The sequence below is a fragment of the Theobroma cacao genome, chromosome 9, assembly GCF_053813885.1.
Source record: "Theobroma cacao isolate CCN51 chromosome 9, ASM5381388v1, whole genome shotgun sequence".
Taxonomy (NCBI): Eukaryota; Viridiplantae; Streptophyta; class Magnoliopsida; order Malvales; family Malvaceae; genus Theobroma; species Theobroma cacao.
In genome coordinates this window covers 11,871,306-11,890,715 of record NC_142647.1, presented here as the reverse complement: position 1 = coordinate 11,890,715, position 19,410 = coordinate 11,871,306, and the positions used below count along the sequence as shown (strand labels likewise).

At 32.2% G+C, this 19,410-nt stretch overlaps 2 protein-coding genes and 1 long non-coding RNA gene across 3 annotated transcripts; 1 reads left to right on the top strand and 2 right to left on the bottom strand.

The window, feature by feature from the left end:
* Window positions 1–7,555: 7,555 nt before the first annotated feature.
* LOC18589207 (pathogenesis-related protein PR-1-like) lies at window positions 7,556–8,538 on the top strand. The gene has a single exon (XM_007014075.3). The coding sequence runs from the start codon at window positions 7,745–7,747 to the stop codon at window positions 8,243–8,245; it is 501 nt and encodes a 166-aa protein (XP_007014137.1). The 5' UTR covers window positions 7,556–7,744; the 3' UTR covers window positions 8,246–8,538.
* Window positions 8,539–9,363: 825 nt separating this feature from the next.
* Window positions 9,364–10,575, bottom strand: LOC18589206 (CAP (Cysteine-rich secretory proteins, Antigen 5, and Pathogenesis-related 1 protein) superfamily protein). The gene has a single exon (XM_007014074.3). The coding sequence runs from the start codon at window positions 10,353–10,355 to the stop codon at window positions 9,768–9,770; it is 588 nt and encodes a 195-aa protein (XP_007014136.1). The 5' UTR covers window positions 10,356–10,575; the 3' UTR covers window positions 9,364–9,767.
* An 876-nt stretch (window positions 10,576–11,451) lies between these two features.
* On the bottom strand, window positions 11,452–13,902 carry LOC148760724 (uncharacterized). The gene is made up of 3 exons (XR_016028504.1): window positions 13,768–13,902; window positions 13,035–13,118; window positions 11,452–12,165 (listed from the first exon to the last, which is right to left on the bottom strand). It is a non-coding gene; the product is annotated as an uncharacterized LOC148760724 (long non-coding RNA).
* Window positions 13,903–19,410: the final 5,508 nt, after the last annotated feature.

Below are 19,410 nucleotides of genomic sequence, written 5' to 3'. Positions count from 1 at the left end.
GGGAAAGTTTTGATGATGGTTTTTAATAGATTTCAGGCTATCTTGATGTTTTAGTGTTTTGTGATATTCGGTATGAAAAAACAAGTAAGAAAATAACATGTTCTTCATCAAACCCTAATTGATCGAATTCTATAAGGAATATTTTGAAGATGAATTTTGTCATATTTCATGTTATCTAGCTCATTTTTTATGATTCGTGATGTCGGATATCGAAAACGGTTATCGAAAAGTATAGTTCCTTGAGTAAACGACTTGAACGATAATGAGAAAATTATAGTTAATGGACTTAGAATTGATTTCTAAGGAGGTACACGGACTTATTGGAGTACCGAAAGTGCAATGAATCTATTTGATGTTGAATTTGATGTTTTGGCTAATTAAACAGTGTATAGTGCGAGTTAGGTCAAATACCATTTTAGTCCAATAACAATTGAACCTACGTAGAACACCATCTTTAAGTGATTATTCGAACACTTCTCATTCAATTTCATACATTCATAAAGAGCCTCAAATAGTTTTATAACAGTTTGACATAAATATATTTAATTACTTATTATGTATTACATATAGGTGGTAAGCTCTCTGGTAAGGGTAAGGATATCGTACCCGAGGACTAGGAGTAGGAGTACTCCCATTATAGTGAGTAAATAGACGATCATCTTAATTATCTAAAGTAGTTTATACTCGTTTTTATGATTTTAAAGAATAATAAATTTAAATTGTAAACTATTATATTTTATAACTAAAGTGTTGGTTAAATGAAATGAGTTTCATAATTTGGTTTGAAATTGAATCCTGGTTTTGGAAATTGAGTAAGTGGAGACTATATATTTGTGTTACATATATGTTTTGACATATGGTTTGAATTGATGGCTTATGACAATGTGATGGCATGAATGGCTAGATTTGTGTTTGTGTGGAATATATGAATTGTTTTGTTTTACCCTGACAGGTTGGGTAATATCATATTAGCCATGTCATGCTGTTGAAATTTTTATTGATTTGGTGGGTAAGTGATTAGCTTACTGCAGTGGGCGGGTTTCTGTGAACCAGCCTATTAGAGGGGCACGGCAAACCCTGTTATATTTTACCATAGTATGAGAGGCGCGGAGGGTATCTCCTAAGGTAGTTTAGAGTTCACTTCACGTAGAACCACCACGTGAGGGTGAAACTCAGCCAACGCCAAGGAATGGCTACGTTTTTAAACGTAAAAACATGTTTTATGTGTATATGTTAATTTAACAGCCTTGGCGGACTCGGTTGGATGCCCGGCGCAAGGTGTCACTGAGTACGAGTTTTGGCACGAGTCAAGTTTTAAGAGAGTCATAAGCCTTACTGATTATTTTTGATGCAATGTAATTGTTTTATATGGTTGAAATGAGTTTTAATGTTATGAATCATATTATGAAGAGATATTTTAAATTGTCTCCATTTACTCTGCTTTAGATGTTATAGATAACTTTGCTTACTCATTGGGTTTATAAAAACTCACCACCCTTCTTTTCATCCATTTCAGGTTTAGAGTAGTCTGTAGGCAATCGATTTTGTAGAGGATTTGCTTTTAGATTTGCACCCTAAGAAATCGTAGGTCTACAGTCCTATTTATTTTTGTTATTTTGGAACTCACATGTCATTGTAGAATATTTTTGTATACCCTGGCGCTGTGTGCTATTATGTATATGAATTTATTTTGTTATTATGTTACAGTAATTGTTTACGTAAAATTTATAAATATTGTTTTATATGAAAATGAAATATTTTATCCAATATTTTTATTTAGTTCTATTAGATAAAAATTCACTTTAAATGGATGATTTAGATCCCTAAATTTATTTTTAGATATGAAATGTATATTTTTCATTTATATATTATATTTTTAGTAGGTTTCAAAATTTTCAAGTAATAATGACCAAAATACCCCTGTGCGGTAGAAATTACTTTTTGATTGTCTTTGACTTGAAAATAGTCTATATTCCTTTAAAACATGATATTTAGTAACTGTTGCTCACAAGGGAGGCAAAAAACTGATGCTAGAGCCTTGAGAGATTTTGATTGACATTTCGGGTAAATATGTTTATCGGGACACTGCAGCGGTTGTCACGGGCTCAAAAAGAGTGCCGAGTCATGAAAATATTGAGACAACGAATAAAAGAGACATTTAATACCTCTATATTATATCTATTATCTCAAATAAGAAAAATGTGTTGAAAAAAATTACCTGCTTTATTCTCTAGATTATACTACACAATATTAAAATAATTGAAACTCATACTATAGTAAACCAGAAGTTTACTAATAATTTTAATGTTTGGCATGACCAGTTGGACCATCCCATATCAATAATGATGCCAAAATCATTGAAAATTAATGTGATCATCCATTGAAAATCCAAAAAATTTTTTTATCTAATGAATTCTTTTGCGTTGCTTGCTTTTAAGGCAAATTAATTATAAAACCATTACTAGCTTAAATTTGGATTGAATCCCCTACATCTTTTAAATGTATTTAAGATGATATATATAGATTCATACATCCACCATATGGATCATTTAGATATTTTATAGTTTTAATCGATGCATCGACTAGTCACATGTGTGCTTATTATCAACTTGCAATTTGGCATTTACAATCATTTATTTGCAAGTACATTTTCCTAATTTTGCAACTATGATTATTCATCTTGACAATACTAGTGAATTTACATCTCAAGCTTTTAATATTGCATATTAGTTGGAATAACTGTTGAACAACCTATTGCTTATGTGCATCAACAAAATGGTCTAGCAGAATCGTTTCTAAGACACTTCCAATTAGTTGCAAGGCCATTGCTTATGAAATCTAAACTCTCAATTTCTGCTTGGAGGCTTGCCATTGTAGATGCTGTAGCACTTGTAAACATTAGGTTCAACAAGTTATTATAAATTCCTCCTCATATGATTGGTTTATGGTCAGAAATCAAATATTTCTCATCTAAGAATTTTTGGATGTGCAGTAGATGTTTCAATCGTTCCCCCACAATACACAAAGATAGGTCCTCAAAAGAGGTTAGGAATATATGTTGGATACGAATCTCTATTTGTAATTAAATATTTAAAATTGTTAATAGGAGATTTATTCACGGCAAAGTTTGCCAATTGTCATGTTGATGAAACAATTTTTTTCAACATTAGGGAGAGAAAATAAGTAGCTGGAAAAGAAAATTTCTTGAAATGAATTATCATTATCTAGTTTTGATCATCACACAAATCAATGTGAACTTGAAGTTCAAAAGATAAATCTTTTGTAAAATATAGTATATCAGTTGCCAGGCATATTTACTAACCTAAAGAAAATAACTAAATCTTATATAATAGCTGCAAATACTTCTATTAGCATTGATATCCCTGTAGGACAAGGCACATTGGAAGCATGGAGACCAATCGGTTCCAAAGATAAAATCATAAAAAAAGAAAAAGAGCAAATATTCAAAATGGTCAGAAAAAGGAAACATAAACTCTATAAGAGACCCCTGACATAATTTCAGAAAAAATTTAAGTACCTGAAATCAATGAAAATAAAGAGATCTCAGTCAATTATATAATGACTGGAAAAGATAAAACTAAAATAAAATAAACATCGACAATTTTTTTATACATAATATAACGCTAAATATTATGAAAAATTGAGGATCTTGAACTTACTTATATTGAAAAATGTAGAAATAGAATTAATTGACCAATGTAGAAAGACGCAATCAAGGTGGAATTCACTTGCGAAATTGTGGTGGATGCAATTATAATTTTATATTAATTAGTCTAGCAATACATGAAAAGATTGAAATTAATGCTTTTAATGAATGTAGCTACAACCTATTTATATGGCTTACTTAATATCGATATTTATAATAAAACCCCCAAAGGATTTAAGTTGCCTGAAGCACGAAATTTGAATTCTTAGAATATTTATTCGATCAAATTAAATAAATATGTATATGGATTAAAGTAATCCAGACACATATAATATAATCGCCTTAGTGAATATTTGTCGAAAAAAAGGCTATAAAAATGATTCTATACACCCATGTGTTTTTATAAAAAGATTTGGATCTGAATTTGTCATAATTGATGTTTATATTGATGACCTAAATATTATTGAAACTCTTGATAAGTTATCAAAAGCAATGGATTACTTGAATAAAGAATTTGATATGAAAGACCTTGAAAAAAAAAAAAGTTTTGTTTGAGTCTTTAGATTGAACACTTGACAAATGGAATTTTTGTCCATCAATCTAATTATATAGTAAAGTGATAAAACGATTTTATATGGACAAAGCACATCCATTGAGTTCGCCAATAGTTGTAAGACCACTAGATGTGAAAAAAAACCATGTTTGACCTCGTGAAGAAGATAAACTTCTTGGTCCTTAAGTACCATATCTTAGTGTCATTGGAACACTAAGTATTTTGCTAGCAATACATGACTTGATATATCATTTGCTATAAATTTATTAGCAAGATATAATTCTTCTCCAACTCAAAGACATTGAAATGGAATTAAACATATGCTTTGATTTTTTTGAGGAACAATGAACATGAGTTTATATTACTCAAATGTATCAAAAAATCAAATTTAATTGGTTATGTAGATGCAAGATATTTATCTAATCCACATAAAGCTCGATCCCAAACAGGTTACTTATTCATATATGGAGGTACAGCTATTTCATGGCATTCTTCAACCATGCAGAAATTTTCGTTATTCATAAGGCAAGTCATGAATGTGTCTGGTTAAGATTTGTAACTCAACATATTTGAGAAACATGTGGCTTGTCAACTAAGAAGTAAATTCCAACAACATTATATGAAGATAATACCGCTTGTGTAAAACAATTAAAAGAATGATACATTAAAGGTGATAGAACAAAACATATTTCACCAAAATTCTTCTTTACTCATGATCTCTAAGAAAAAATTGATACTAGTGTTCAACAAATTTGTTCAAGTGATAATCTAGTAGATTTATTCACCAAAGCCCTTCCTACTATAATGTTTCAAAAGTTGGTACAAATGATTGGAAATCGTTTTAAAGATTTTAAATAATGCAATCATCAGTGGGGGTAAAATACGTATTGTACTCTTCTCATTCATCAAGGTTTTTCTCACTAGATTTTTTTTATAAGGTTTTTAATGAGACAATATTTGAAAAATTTATTTTTGATAAGAATTATGTACTCTTTTTCCTTCACTCGAATTGTTTTCGATGAGGTTTTTTCCTTGTAAGGTTTTAACACGACATATTCTTAATATAATAGATATTTAAAGGAGAGTGTTATGAATATTTTTCTGAATATCTATTTATGTTACGTATATATAGATTTTAATGTAAATTATATTAGATTAAGATTAGAATTTAATTCATCCATCTAATCCCTTAGTATTATTTTGATTTTGTAAATTTTATCTAGATAAGAGGTAATTAGCTTATAAATAGACCCCTCACTTCATTTGTAAATACACTCGAATAAGATCTTTTTACTCTTTCTAAATACTTTCTCTTCATTTAAATACTTTCTCTAATAATTATTATTTCAAGTTATATTTCATAACAAATTCAAATATTTATTTAATTTTTGGGTATTTTAGTAAGCGTCTTTTCAAACTCATGACTGTATTACCAACTCAGTTATTCTCATTAAACAGTCACTGAATAACAAGTATAAAAAGAGCTTTGACTTTAAATAACATGAAATTTAGAAAAAAAAAATTAAATCATTACGGGCATTAGTAGTAAAAGAATTAAGAATAACAACAAAAAGTTATAATTATTTTATGGCTTATATTAAAATGATTTATTTGGCGTTCCTTCAACGTTGATCTATGCATATAAAAAAAGGAGAGGGTTGTTGCAGCGGCTCCGTTGATTAAGGTGTTCCTGAGAAGCAGCATTGATTTAAGGCGAAAATTTTGACAACTCCGCTGATCTCGGTGGCATAAGAAATGATCAAAACATTTGACTTGCGCAAAAACTGAAATAATAATTTTAAACGAATGTTATATATTTATACTTGCTTTGTTTCATAAGTACGACCAAAGGAATCTTTTTGGCCCGAAACTGGTGATCACCATTCATTAGCTATGATATGTACCACACACACAGCACAAAGCTCCAAACTTGAAAATGTCCCCATTTCTTGCCCTACACTTATTAATAATTACATAAATATGTCTTTTATATTTAATTTAATAATAAATATAATTTTTAATAAAAAATTAAATTTCGATCCTTTGCTGTTTTTTCCTAGAAATACAATTACTACTCTTTGTTTTATTTTTCTAATTTCACAAATCAATACTTTTAGTGCTAAGAGAATAAAATAATATATACTTTCTAACCTATCAATGATAAGATAATAGAATAATACATAGTCATATTTTACTTTTAGGGAAAAAAGAATTTGTTTCTCCACCGCTTTTCTCTCTTAAACATTAATGACAACAATCCTTGTTATTGGTAAAAGAAGTTAAACACATTCTTTTGCGTATGCGTAATTTTAGGAAAATATTCTATACTACTGGTGGACCACATTCTTATCAATTTTCATGGAAAATCCTTAAAACTTCTCTATATATTTTTTTGAAAGTGAAGATGTTAAAGTTGAACATGAAAACAAAAAAAAAAAAAAAAGATTGTTGTGAAATCCATGAGTTTGTGAGATAAAAAAATTTCAAAGAATTTAGAATTCGTCGATGATGAATTGAAATAAAAAAAAAAATTGTACAACAATAATAGCCGAATAGTACCTCTTTATTTTTCTTTTAATGGGAGGATTTGAATTTGAGAATTTAACAAGGAGAGTGACCTATTATTAAGTCAAATGTTTGAATTTATCTATAAATCTTGAATATGTCAGAATATGTTATTTTTTGTTATTTTTGAAGTAGTAAATTAAATGTAGGAAAGTGTACAAATAGTAAGAGTTTGAGAGCATAAAGTTTTAGAATAAATCCATATTACAAAGTGTGAGAGAGATGGAGAGATGATAACTTCTTTTTTATTTTTGAGAAAATTAATATAACCCATTGTTTAAGAAAAAAAAATACATAAAGTTGGTCTGTAGATTGAAGAATCATTAAATCAGGTAGAGTGTTTGGAAAATAACCAGCAATTTAGCATTCTTAGCTGTATGGAATCACTTATTATAATATTCAATATATGATAGCTTTAACCAAACACTTTTACGTGACGTGGTGTAGTCTGATTGGGCTTATTGAGAACTAGATTTTATATAAAAATATGAAGTGAATATCATATAACTATAGAGAACCTTGAACAATTCTAGTCTATATATATCTAGATAATCTATTCCAAGACCAAAAAAGGAATAAATATTATTCAAAAGAAATGTAAAATGAAGACAACCTAATGCTTCCAGTCACCAGTGAGAGGTTTTGTGTCGTTTTATGTGTTGTATTATCGCAAACGTGAGGCGTGGATTGATCAAAATGATGACATGAGAAAAGCAAGCGCCAGTCTTGAAAATTATGAAATCTTAGAAAGTAAAATTTAATCTTTGAAAACCTTTGTCCACCCCACATTAATAACAAATGTGGCAATCATAATCGAACATGCTTGCCACCCCATAGTTGAAACCTTTTATTCAACTCCTTTCTTCCTTATCTAACAAAATTAAATAAATTAAAATTCTTCATCTTATATACCCTGAAATCCTTGTTGTACATTGGCCCCCAGAAACAACATTCCCCTGATGGAAAATTCTCAAACAAGAGCGTGCTATGGCGCAATCATCGTTTTCCTACTGCTCATCTCAACCACTCAGGCCAACTACCTGAGCCTGGTTAACCAGTTCTTGGCTCCTCAAAATGCTGCTCGTGCCGCCATTAGGGTGCGCCCATTGGTGTGGGATGCGAGGTTGGCGCGATATGCTCAGTGGTATGCTAACCAAAGGCGCAAGGACTGTGCTTTGAGGCACTCCAATGGACCGTACGGGGAAAATATCTTCTGGGGAAGCGGCAATGGCTGGACGCCGGCTCAGGCTGCTGTGGCCTGGGTTTCAGAGAGGAAATGGTACAATTACTGGTCTAACTCGTGCGCCGGAGGGGAGGAATGTGGGCATTATACACAGATTGTGTGGAGCAGAACCAGAAGAGTTGGGTGTGCCAGGGTGACTTGTGATGGAGGGAGAGGTGTTTTCATGACTTGCAACTATGATCCTCCTGGGAATTATATTGGAGAAAGACCTTACTGAATTTCATCAATGATTGCTTTCATGAAATTTTGCAAGTGGAAGTTTATATATGAAGATCAAATGTGAGATTAACTTTTCACATATATAGATATAATGTATGGGGTTAGTGTGATTTTATATGTAAGTCCTTTATTCCCCCCCCCCCCCCCCCACCCCCTTTTTTTTTTTATTTTAATTTGCTGATATTCATATATCGATATGGAATCTAAGCTTGGGAACAAACAAATATTTGGTACGATAAAATCTTGATTTTCGTAATCAAATTTTCTGCACATAGGAACCTGTTGCCTAAATTGTAAGGTTTTCCTTGCTTTTTCTTTGATTTATTTATTTTGGTTTTCTCTTTCTTTAGTGGAATAAATCAACCGCATGCCATGTATGTCTTCAATAATTTCATAAGAATTTGCGTATTAAGGACAAAAGCACGGCAATTATGGTCGCCCAATATTTTATTCCAGATTGGTAATATTACGTATTAAATAATGTCTCAGAACAAACTGTACATGGATAGATGAGTAGCATTGTAGAAAGAGAAAAAGGAAAGTGGTAATAATGTTAGGACCAATCCAAATGAGACCACTTGAACGCAGATAACATTGTAGAGGAGCGATGCAGAGCATACATGTATAACCTTGCAGTTGCGGTCGTGGCGCATGGGAAAATCACAACCACAGAGTAGTATGTGGTGACTTTACAGATGTAAAGGATTTGGTAGGGAAACGGTTGTCTTGTCTTCACTCTTGATACTCGTAACCAACTTTGTCCTCTATTCTTCTTCATCTTCTTCTATTTCCTCCTTTTAATAAAACTTTCTTCTATTCTAGCAATTAACTAAATACGTCCAATCATCCATAATATCCTTTCCAAATTCCAATCCTATCTGATATCACGAGGTTTTTCTTTTTTTTTTTTTTTTAGATTAACTTAAATGTCCAATATAATTTGAGCTACAGATAGTCCATCTCAACCAGTGTGGCCCAAATTTATGTTAGCCCTGATTCAGAGATAATCCAAATCTATAGGCCTGACACCAAGCAAAAAGTTTGTCATATGTCCTTACTCTTCCTCCCCTGAATATGAGTTTGGTACTTGCAATTGCGAGGGTTACAACAAAGAGATTGCACAAATTGCTTTCTGCCGAATTCCAGCAGAACATGCAGGATTTCAGATACTACTACAAATACTGAGAACAATACGCAGGACATATTCAGAATTCAGCCCCCTATTCCAGGTTCCATTTGATTTACACCCGAACACTATAAGATCTAGCTATTTCCACACTCAATTCCATACAAGTACAAAGTATATATATATATATATATATGTTTGCAGTGGATACCTTAAAATACTTGTTCAGTTCACTATTTTTGGAAAAATTTCTTGCCTTCAATGTAATAGTTGCATTGAAGTGAGCCAGCTAGCATCAGAAGTTTTTTCGAAAATAGTACTGAAGTTGAACAGGAGTAGTTAAGGTACCCCTTGGAAGAAGTTTACTACTAGTAAGAATATTCAAACTCCAGCATCAATATGGCCTTTCGCCAATATAGTTACCCGGCGGATCGTAATTGCATGTCATGAAAACATCTCCATCCTCACATACGACTCGAGCGCAGCCAAGTCTTCTGGTATTCTTCCAAACAATTTGCGTGTAGTGCCCGCACATCTGTCCCCCCTGGCACGAGTTGCTTGCATAGTTATAATATTTTTCTTCCTCAGACCATGCACTCACAGCATCACTCGGCCTCCACGTTGAGCCACTGCCCCAATATATGTTCTCCCCAAGCTTGAAATCACCCTCTGGAAAAGAGTGCTGAAGCTTGCAGTCTGCTTTTCTTTGGCTTGCCCACCACCGAGCATATTTCTCAAGCTGGAAATCCCAAAACAAGGGTAGCTCCCATTTTGCTGCCCTAACCAAATTGTGTGTGAACAAAAACTCTAGTGACTCGCCAACACAACCCCAACAGAGTTGCTTGGAAACTTTGTATATTGTTTCATTGTCGGGTATTGTGCCATGAGCTCCAGGAGATGGAACTGATTGGGAAGTTGCCAAAAAGTTACCTACAGCGAGAGTGTATGATAGAACGAAGAAAAGGAGGAAATGGGGCTTCATTTCACTTGGTAAAGAGCGGCAAAACAGGAGAGACGGTTAAAAGTCTTAGGTCGGGATTGTGTGTTGGCTCTGATTTTGGAGGATCCCTTCCTAATTTTTATAGGCACTCGAAGATGGGTTGGGCGTACTGTTGGATGACTAAACGAAATTACATTATATTGAGTGGATCACAAGCTCCAATAACTTGTTAATTAAAATGATTGTTCATTCTTTTCTGCTTTTGCCTTTTAAAGTGTGTGAGTTGGTGTAAGAAATGTGATTGGTGGCTGTGAATTTTTAGCATGCAACAATATATGATTGAAGGTTGTCTCGTGAGCTTAGGCTATGTGGTGCCCGTGAACTCTGTCTTGTTTGTATTATGGGACAATGTGCCCACTTTGGTACATTCTAGATTATCAGCAACGATTTGGTTCACGCGCGTCCGCCAACTACGCATTCATATGTCCGGCAATGATTTGATTTGTGCTACTGAGGCCTGCTCAGCTATGCCTCCGAGTTATCTGTTCTGGTATATTAAAAGTCTTTTGTAAGGGCTTCAATTGGACACCATCTGGCTTCTTAATTAGATGACAAGTGGCATGTAATTGAATTCGGAAAAACTATTTTTGGTTGTGGCATGTAGTTGGATTGGGAGAAATTATTCTTCGTTAAGCAATAAGATGTTTTCCTTGTATGCAGGCAAACGCAAGAAAATGAGCCCATTAAACTAATTGTCGGACACATGGATCATATTTATCTATATCTATATATTAAATTTGTCTTTTGAGAGGTCTACTTGATTTCGCGTGTCATGTCCAATTGATTACCACGTGGAAATCAATTGACTAAGTTGGATGAGAAGATTTTTTTGCGTTTGTTTCATTTGAAGATCTCTTTTAGTCTTTTAAATTTCTAGTCCTTTTTTTTCTTGAGGGCATTTTCGGATTTATAATTTGTTTTAATGTCTTTTTTTGTCTTTTTATGTTGTTCTTTCTTTTTGTACAATTTTCTTCTTCTCTTTCTCGAGTTTAATGCTTTTATTAGGTAAAATATTTGAAAAGCAACACATACAAAAATTTTATCTTTTTTTATCATAAAGTATTGGTATAGACGGAGTACAAGATTATTACTTGCATCAAATTTTGCATGAATCAGTATTTACAAGCAAGTATTTATAATTTAAGCTTCTCAAACATGCCAATAAAAGCACATAAGATGTCACGACCCAGAACTCCCCATCGAGCCCGTGACAACCGCCGCGAAGCCTCGACAAATATTTTTCACCCCGAATGTCGATCGAAACCTCGCAAGGCTCTCGTATCAGCTTTCGCACTTCCCCGGTGAGCAATAGTTATCAAATAATCAAAATACGAAAGATTACAAATCATTTTCAAATCATAACATAACATGTTTTTTTTTTGGCTCACAGGGACATTTTCGTCATTTTTGTCGAAGACCTCGAAACTTGCTAAAAATGTAGTAGGCAAGTCGAAAATATATATTTAATGATAAAAAAAATTAAGTATCTAAAACGTTCATTTGAAGTGAAAATTTGACCATTTGAATATGATAAAAATATTCAATAAAATAAACTATTTTCTTGTAAAATAATTTTCATAAAACTATCGGTACATAATTCTTATAGCGTAAAAGATAATTATATTCATATATACTATAAAGCAAATAACCAAAGCATAAAATTTCTTTTACAGTGACACGTGGGCCCATATCTATCCAAAATGCATCGGAAGCTGAAAACCTACAACTTTTACCGATTCGAGTCCAAATGAAGGTCCTTGTTCAAGTCAGCTAACTACGGAATTCCCTGAGCCTGAAATGTGAGGAAATGAGGGTGGTGAGATTATAAAATCTCAGTGAGTAAACGGATACCATCTAAACTATCTAAAGTCGAGTAAATGGAGACAATTAAAATAAATCATCATACTGTAATTTCATTACCATTCAACTCATTTCAACCAAATAAAATCAATCCATAAAAATCGAGTAATCAACTTGGTTTATGAATTTCTTAAAACTTTGGCTCGTGCCAAAACTCATACTCGGTGATACCTTGCGCAGGGCATTTAACCGAGTCCGCCAAGGCTGTTAAAATTTCGTATACACTTAAAATATATTTTTAGTTTGAGAAAAATACAGCCGTTCCTTGGCATTGGCTGAGTTCCCCGTCACGTGGTGGTTTGGCGTAAAGTGAACCCTAAGCTTTACCCCAGGAGATACCCTACACGCCTCTCCGTTCGAGGTAATAATATAATGGAGTTTACCGTGCCCCTCTAATAGGCTGGTCCATGGAACCCCCTCTGCAGTAAATAATTAATATATAATCCACCAATCAATAAAATTCATTCTAGCATGACATGGTAATTTATCGCAACCTAGCCTCTCAAGGCTGAATACACAGTATAAATAATTCTAACACCAAAATCAGTTTAGCCATTCATGCTCATTTATTATCATAAGCCATTCGATTCAAAACCATAAATTTGCAACACAAACTAGCAGTCTCCAATTACTCTATTTTCAAAACCAATATTCGATTTTCCAGAAAATTTATAAAATCATTTTATAAAATCACAATTTCTCTTAAAACATAGCAATTTACCATTTAAACTCATTTTTCATAAAATCACACAGTTGTATAAAACTACTCTAGATAATTAAGACGATAATAAGTTCACTCACAATGTCTAGAATGCAGACTTTCGAAGCACTCTGTCTACTGGTCCTCGGATGCAATTTCCTTGCCTTTATTGGAGGACTCACCACCTTGACACAGTACAAAATCGAGAATTTCACTAAGTTGGTACTAAATCAAAATTAAACTAATTTAGACTACCAATGCATGATATGGAATGCAAAAATGCACTGGTAACTATCTAAACCCGGTATTGGCCTAATTCGTCTTATCACCCGATTAAATTCCTAACGGGTTCGTTTAAACTCCAATTTAATTCTTTTCAGTTTCTATACCTCAATTGCACCCAAATTAACTTAATGTCCCTCAGTGTGATGCAAATTATCAGTCTCAATAGCAAATTACGAAAATACCCCTAGTGGGTAAAAATTCGTATTTTTGCTCCGAAAATTCCCATTATTTTTCTAAGCTCATAATTCATTATTCCTTAACCAATTCTCCTAGAATAAAATCAAACTCATCCTCACTCACTACATGGTAAATTCAGCCATTAATGGTTGGGGGAGAAAATAAATTCTTTTCTTATTGTTTTGTTTCTAAATATGCTAAACTAACTAAAAACACTAACATAAATTAAAATCAAATAAATCCAACAACTTTCTCTCTCCTAACCCATTTTTTCACAATTGAATTCATCATGAAAACATGTAATTTAATCATGGAAAATAAAGAGAAATGCTTGGGAATAAGAAAACTCAAGCTTAATAGAAAAAATCTCACCTTTTTCACTTAATTTCCTTGAAAATTCACACTTTTTCTTTGATTTTCTCTCTCTAGGGTTTTGTTTTCTCCTTTCTCTCTCTTGTTTCTTGCTTGGCCGAATGTTGAAGAAGAAGAATGGGTGGGCTGATTTTTTTATGCCTTTTTATTGTTTAATGAAATAATATTATTTTATTCATATTTTAAATATTTTATTAATTTATTTTTTTTTCTAGCCATCCACTTGTCCTATTTTTTCCACCATGCATTCCCTTTGACTTATCCAAGTCTTAAGTGAAATTTCCAGATTTTTCCAAAGTTTTGGTGGAGCAAATTTTTCAAAATTACACTTTTGCCCCTGAACTTTTCAAAAATTACATTTTTACCCCAAAAATTGAAAATTTTCCATAATGCATAATTTTCACTCCTCATACTCATTTCACACTCCAAATAATTAAATTTGATCAAAATCCTTTCAAAAAATTAAATTTTCGATTCCGAATGGTAAAATTACCATTTTATCCTTTTACTACAAATTATACCGAAATTAAAATTTTTCACTTCTAAACCTCAAATCTTACTCCAATAAGTCAAATTATACTCCAATAAGTCAAATGGGGCCAAAAAATCTTTTCTAAAATTCCCATTTTGTCCTCAAGTGGCAAATGACCATTTTGCCCCTAGATAGTGAAAATTCTGGTTTGACTCCAAATTGATCCTCAAACTCTGAATCACCATATTAAACCATTCTGGGACTTTAAAATTCTTAATTTCATCGTAAATTCTCTATTTGATCTAGTTCGAGGTTTAAATCAACTTTGTTGTACGTCTAGGTATAATACCGACTTTTATAAATTTTTTTCGGGACTCTCTTAGCATGCAAACATGCTATCCATCACATGTATGTCATGACAATTATTTTTATAGAGTCGGGCTTATCATCTTCTCCCCCACTTGGATCAACCATATGATCCTTCTTCTTGATTGACTTCGACATCCCACTAAATATTAATATTTTAATATTATTTTATTAATAAAATATTATTTTATTCTAAAAATTTTATCTTGTCTCCTTGGTACCCAAAATACCTTATTATGCCTCACTTGACTTCCAAATCGCCTTTTATCTCACAAATTCTCCTCCGATAAAATTATTATTATTTTCTCACTTGCGAAATATTTTATCCTAAACTACTCCTTTCGTCTTTTATCACTTCTAAATATTTTAATTGACCTCAATTTGCATTCGATCAACTTTATTTATCACCATATCAAAGTATGGGGTATTTCATAAGAAGGTTATTTTCTTAACCTATCTTAAGTAAAATTCTTAAAGATTTTAAAATCATGTGGATCACAAATAAGAAAAATTCTTCTAGATTTTGTTCATTTTAGTATTTTAAAATTACTAATTGTGAGAAAATAGTTCACAAAGGTTGCTTTTGTTTTAAATGTTGATTAATTTTAAATCTTAAGTAACATAAAAACATAGTAACACGCGTGTGCGGTAACTTACAATAGTATATTGTAAGATAGTCATATGACAGACGTATCTTAATTTGAGCAAAATGGTTGATTTAGTGTCACGATTCATGAAGTGCTATGTCATGATATTTACTTGACATCTACTAAATATCTTTGATCTATAATACTACAATTCCAAGTCTAAAACATAATATCTTTTATATAAGGTGTTATGGTAGCAAGCATAATACTTGATATCTTGATCTATAGTGATACAGTTCAAATCATTATACTTGATATCCTTGATTTGTAGTGCCATGCTTTCAAGCCTAATGTTTGATATTCTTGATCTAGGGTACTACGGCTTCAAGTATAATAAATGATATCTTTGATACTACTTAATTATATCTTTAATTTGTAATGCTACGTTTCAAAGTATAAAGCTTGATATCCTTGACTTGAGGTCTTACAGTTCTAATTATAATGCTTGATATCTTATTTTGTAGTGCTATAATTCCAAGCAAAATGTCCAATATCCTTGATTTGAAGTTCTATGGTTCCAAGCCGAATATCAATTACTATTAGTTTTAGATAATTGTTTAGTCATAAAGTTTTATGTTTTATTGCATACTATTACTACATTTTTAATATATGCTTAGAGTACTGGCAAAACATTAATACACTACCTCAAAAAGATGCAAAACGGTGCATCTTTTATGCAGCTTTGCCAAAGCCTTATTCTAGCTTTTGTTTACAGACACCGCTTTTTGTAACTAAGCTAACAATCAATATATAAAATTACAAATTGTCATAATATTGCTTTGCATTGTCTACTACTGGCTATAACATTTTGAATATGTAATTTTTAGTACATGGGCTTACTTTAGTCCTCACCTACAAAAAGTTATAGAATGAAAAATATGATAAACATAACTATTACAACATGCATTATTGTCTCCGTGTGCAACACGCCGGTAAATTTCTAATAATTAATTAATGAGAGCATTTCCTACTATTATTTTTTAATTTAATCCCAATTAAAATTGTGCACTATCTATCAAAATATTTTATACAAATTATATTTAAATAAATTTAACAATCTTTGTTTTCGTATTTTATCTGATAATTCTATTTTATAATTATTTTAGTCCAATTTTGTTATTAAATATTAGCTAAGTCTTTAATTTTTAATTATAATTTAGTTATTTTTGGTTGTTTTTATATTTAGTTTATTTTTAAGCAAGTTATCTTAATTTTATGTTATTTCTTTTAATTTGGTTATTATTTATTAGTTTTTATATTTTGTAAGAACTAAGGGAATTGAACTTAATTTTGGAAATAAGGTGTTGAAAGACCCAGAAGTCTGCTTGCATATGCTTCAATGTTTGGACCACAACTCGCACTACAGAATTCCAAATACTGCGATTCTTGAACCATTGAAAAGCTAAGAGACAGAGCTAAAACTTTCATTGGAGATCACTTTACCCAGTTCTGCCTTGAAGATAGAGAAAATTGCATTGGAAAATGGTTGGGCATTCTGTTGTGGGAATGTAATTTTAAGACTGATAGTTGATGTTTGGGACTCTCAGTACACTTTTAAGCCCAATTAAATTAGTAGGTCAACTTAGAGAATTATAAGTTAAGTTTGTTAGTATAAATAGGATATTTTGATGAGACATTAGAGGGATAACTTTTGAAGATTCAAGAAGCTAAAAGTTTAGGTTGAAACTTGGAAAGCAAGGTTATAGATACTTGTTTTGCTTTTTTCTTTAGCTTTTATTTTTCTTTTTACTCTCAATGGTTGAATTTTATATAATGTTATTTATCTTTGCAATTATGAGGAGTTAATTTTCTTTTTCAAGAATTACAATTGAACTCACATGTAATTTAAATTTTTAATCTCTTTCTTGCTTATTTTCAATGGAATTGAATTGTTTATTTCAATTAATTCTTAATACTTTTAATTGCTTGGTTACCAACTAAATTGATCTAGAAATCTAAACAAACTTGGAAAAGGAAGTTTAATGTAGACTAAGATTGGGATAGCATATTGTGAGACCTCGACCTCTATAGGCTCGTAACTAGACATAGACGTAACAACACGGGTTAGGGCTAATTTCGTCATTTCCTTAGTAAGCCCCTAAAAGTAAGTTTTAAACAATATTAAGACTTAAGTAAGCCTAAGGCATAAATGGAAGATTAAATATGCGTAAAATGATGAAGGAAATAAAAATGGTGATGATTTTCACGATAGGGGCAAAATGGTCATTTTTCACCTTAGGTAAAAATTTATAAGTTTTCATGAATCCGAGCATTTCTAGACCATTATGGACCTTGTCCTAGTGTCAAAGGAGCAAAAAGATTGCATAAAGGACTGGAGGAGAACAAGTTGACTTGTGAGGGCATTTTGGTAATTTAAGTAGAGTGGATAAGCTTGGGCTATCAATATCTCTTTCTTCCAGCAGCTTCTTTTCCCATTTTCCAGCAGCTTCTTCTTCTTCTTCTTCCTTTTTCTCTTTCACGTTGCTTCCAACCTCCATAGAAGCTTGATATGAACCTCTATAACCTCCCTCAAAATAGCTTCACTTTTCATGCTTTTGGTGCACCCTTTCATAAATCCTTGTGCTCTTCCACTCTCTCACTTTAAAACCCTTGAAAAATCCTACTTCTATACTTTCTCTCACTAGTTAGGTGTTTAGAGAGAGAAAGAGAGAACTCCCATAATAGCTTGGAAATTTTTTTGAAAGAATTTCAAAGTTACAAAGCTATCAAGGTGAATAGTAAATTGGAGTTGAGTTTTAAGTGTTGAGAATGTCTAGTAATTAAATTTGTGAGAGTTTATTTGTTGGGATTGTTATTCATTTAAGTGTGATTAGAGTATTGCAAACGATAGCCATTTAATGGCACTTTGAAACTAGTAGGTGATAGCTTGTAGAACTTGTAATTATGAGAATTGAGTTAATTGTGATGTTAATGTGATGATAGGTTCCAACGAAGCCCCACCGTTCCATTTGGACCATTAGGGAAGTTAGAATCGACTAAAGGTTCAACGAAATACCGGTGAATGGACTTGCATTTCAAACTTGTTTTGGGAATGTGAATGTATTTGCACAAGATATTTGAATGATTTTATCCAACTTTTCTTTGAAAATGTGTGCTAGGGAACAAGCCTTGATTAAACGTTTTTTATATTGTGAGATGTGTATAAGGATGAATCCATATGCTTTATATTATGTTGGTATGCATGTATATATCTTATGAATATGTGTTGTGTATTGATGAATGATGTTGGGTGATAATGTTGAGTGTGCGAGTAGGGAGTGCACACATGATGATGATAGAGTGTGCGAGTAGGGAGTGCACACATGATGACGATGTATGTATATGTAAATGTGTGTGTTATAGAAAGCTCATGAATATGGTTTATGGATGTAATGCATGTGAAATTTGGCATGATGAATCTTAAGAATTTCCCATTTTCTTGCAAATTGATTTTTATTGCAACACCAAATGAATTTTTAGTGCAAAGAAGGTCCTTTTAACACCTAGGTGCCCTGCTTCTCGCTGCAGCAAGAAACATTCTGTTTTGGCAGCCAACAACTCGCTGCAGCAAGAAACTCTTGGGTTTTGGTGCAGTTCTTTTACTTTGATAAAGATTTTGACTGCATTCCTGTCCGAAATGGGAAAAGTGGTAAACACAAAAGTTGTAGCCCTGCCTCTTAGTTTTCTAATGGTCTAAAAATCAGGTCAATTGGACTTCTTTAGTGGGAGATATGATAGAAAAACTGAAACATATGAAAATTGACACTATTTTCTCGCTGCAGCGAGAAACTTTTTGTTTTAGCCTCCCGAATCTCACTGCAGCGAGAATGAACTTCGCTACAGCTAGAAACTTACTGCCATGCTTGCTATCTTGCTTGATTTTGACATACTTTTCACCCATTTAACTTCATGGATTGATTATAGGTTTTTGCAACACTATGAGGTTATTAATCAGAGTTTGAAATGAGGGGTTTTTGGTAAGAAACTAAATCAATTGCATTGTTTTTGAAACAAGTGCATCATGATTTCCAAATTCTTCCTATTGATTGCTTGTTCCCTTCTTATGTTCACTCACCGGGTTTATACTCACCGTTTTCAACTCATGTTTTCATATCAAGAGGTAGCCGATAACTAGGTCGAGGTGCCCTTGTAGATTTG

Coding starts and splice junctions, on each gene's coding strand:
- LOC18589206 (XM_007014074.3), bottom strand. CDS start 10,355: ATGAAGCCCCATTTCCTCCTTTTCTTCGTTCTATCATACACTCTCGCT.
- LOC18589207 (XM_007014075.3), top strand. CDS start 7,745: ATGGAAAATTCTCAAACAAGAGCGTGCTATGGCGCAATCATCGTTTTC.